Source organism: Ipomoea nil, unplaced genomic scaffold (genome assembly GCF_001879475.1).
Source record: "Ipomoea nil cultivar Tokyo-kokei standard unplaced genomic scaffold, Asagao_1.1 scaffold2480, whole genome shotgun sequence".
Taxonomy (NCBI): Eukaryota; Viridiplantae; Streptophyta; class Magnoliopsida; order Solanales; family Convolvulaceae; genus Ipomoea; species Ipomoea nil.
The window spans coordinates 6563360-6564594 of NW_017618908.1; the positions used below are offsets into that span (position 1 = coordinate 6563360).

Here is a 1235-nt window from a genome sequence, read left to right on the forward strand (position 1 = left end):
ATGAATGTTGTTGGTTGCAAGTGGGTGTTTAGAACCAAGAGAAAGGCAGATGGTTCGATTGAGAGTCATAAAGCTCGGTTGGTTGCTAAAGGTTTTAATCAGGTTGCCGAAGAGGACTTCTTTGAGACTTTTAGTACTGTGGTTAAGCCGACTACGGTACGTCTCCTATCCTTAGCTATTTCCCGTGGGTGGACCATTCGTCAATTGGACATCCATAATGCATTCTTGAATGGAAAGTTGGCTGAAACTGTGTATACGCGCCAACCTCCTGGCTATGAGGACAAGACACTTTCCGGTCACGTGTGTTTGCTTCAGCGGTCTTTATATGGGCTTAAGCAGGCACCTCGTGCCTGGTTCACGCGACTGCATAATTATCTGGTTTCTGTGGGTTTCTCGCCTTCTAAAACAGATGTTTCTTTATTTATTTACTCGCGTGACAATATTCGGCTATATTTTCTTGTCTATGTGGATGATATTTTAATTATGGGTTCTGATTCAGATCGTGTTGCTACACTGGTCAATAAGCTGTCTCTTGAATTTAAAGTCCGTGATATGGGGTTCTGTCTTTTTTTTTGGGGAATTGAAACTGTTCAATCATCTAGTGGCATGCTTTTATCTCAGCAGCGTCACATGAAAGACATTTTCAAACGAGCAAGTATGGTTGACTGCAAACCGGTGGCCACGCTGATTTCACTTACCAAACTCGTGGATGGCCCTATGGTTCTATATGCAGATCCGACTCATTATCGCAGCGTTGCAGGGGCCCTACAGTATCTTACCGTCACTCGTCCTGATTTGTCCTATGCCGTCAATCGTCTGTGTCAGCATATGCATGCTCCTACCACTGTAGATTGGGCGGCCTTGAAAAGGGTCCTGCGCTATATCAATGGTTCTCTCAATCTTGGTCTGCACATATCTTGTTCTGACTCTCTTGATATTCATGCTTATTCTGACTCAGATTGGGCTGGTAATCCGGACGATAGAAAGTCCACTAGTGGTTTTACTGTCTTTCTTGGGAAGAATCTTATATCTTGAGTGTGTCGCAATCACTGGACTGTAGCTCATTCCTCGACTGAAGCCGAATATAAGGGGCTAGCTGATGTCTCTGCGGAAGTCACCTGGCTTGTTTCTCTGCTGCAGGAAATCGGTTTTCCACCCATCTCTGCGCCAAAGTTGTAGTGTGACAACCTAGGGGCCACTTATTTATGTGCTAATCCTGTTTTTCATGCTCCCAC

At 44.8% G+C, this 1235-nt stretch overlaps 1 protein-coding gene across 1 annotated transcript; it reads left to right on the forward strand.

Annotated features, from left to right (window-relative positions):
* Positions 1-1035, forward strand: LOC109152790 (uncharacterized mitochondrial protein AtMg00810-like). Its single transcript, XM_019300432.1, has one exon. It carries the CDS (start codon positions 1-3, stop codon positions 1033-1035), a length of 1035 nt encoding a protein of 344 aa, XP_019155977.1.
* The last annotated feature ends 200 nt before the right edge of the window (positions 1036-1235 follow it).

What these genes read in the sequence shown, in the direction of transcription:
- LOC109152790 (XM_019300432.1), top strand. Translation starts at nt 1, where the DNA reads ATGAATGTTGTTGGTTGCAAGTGGGTGTTTAGAACCAAGAGAAAGGCA.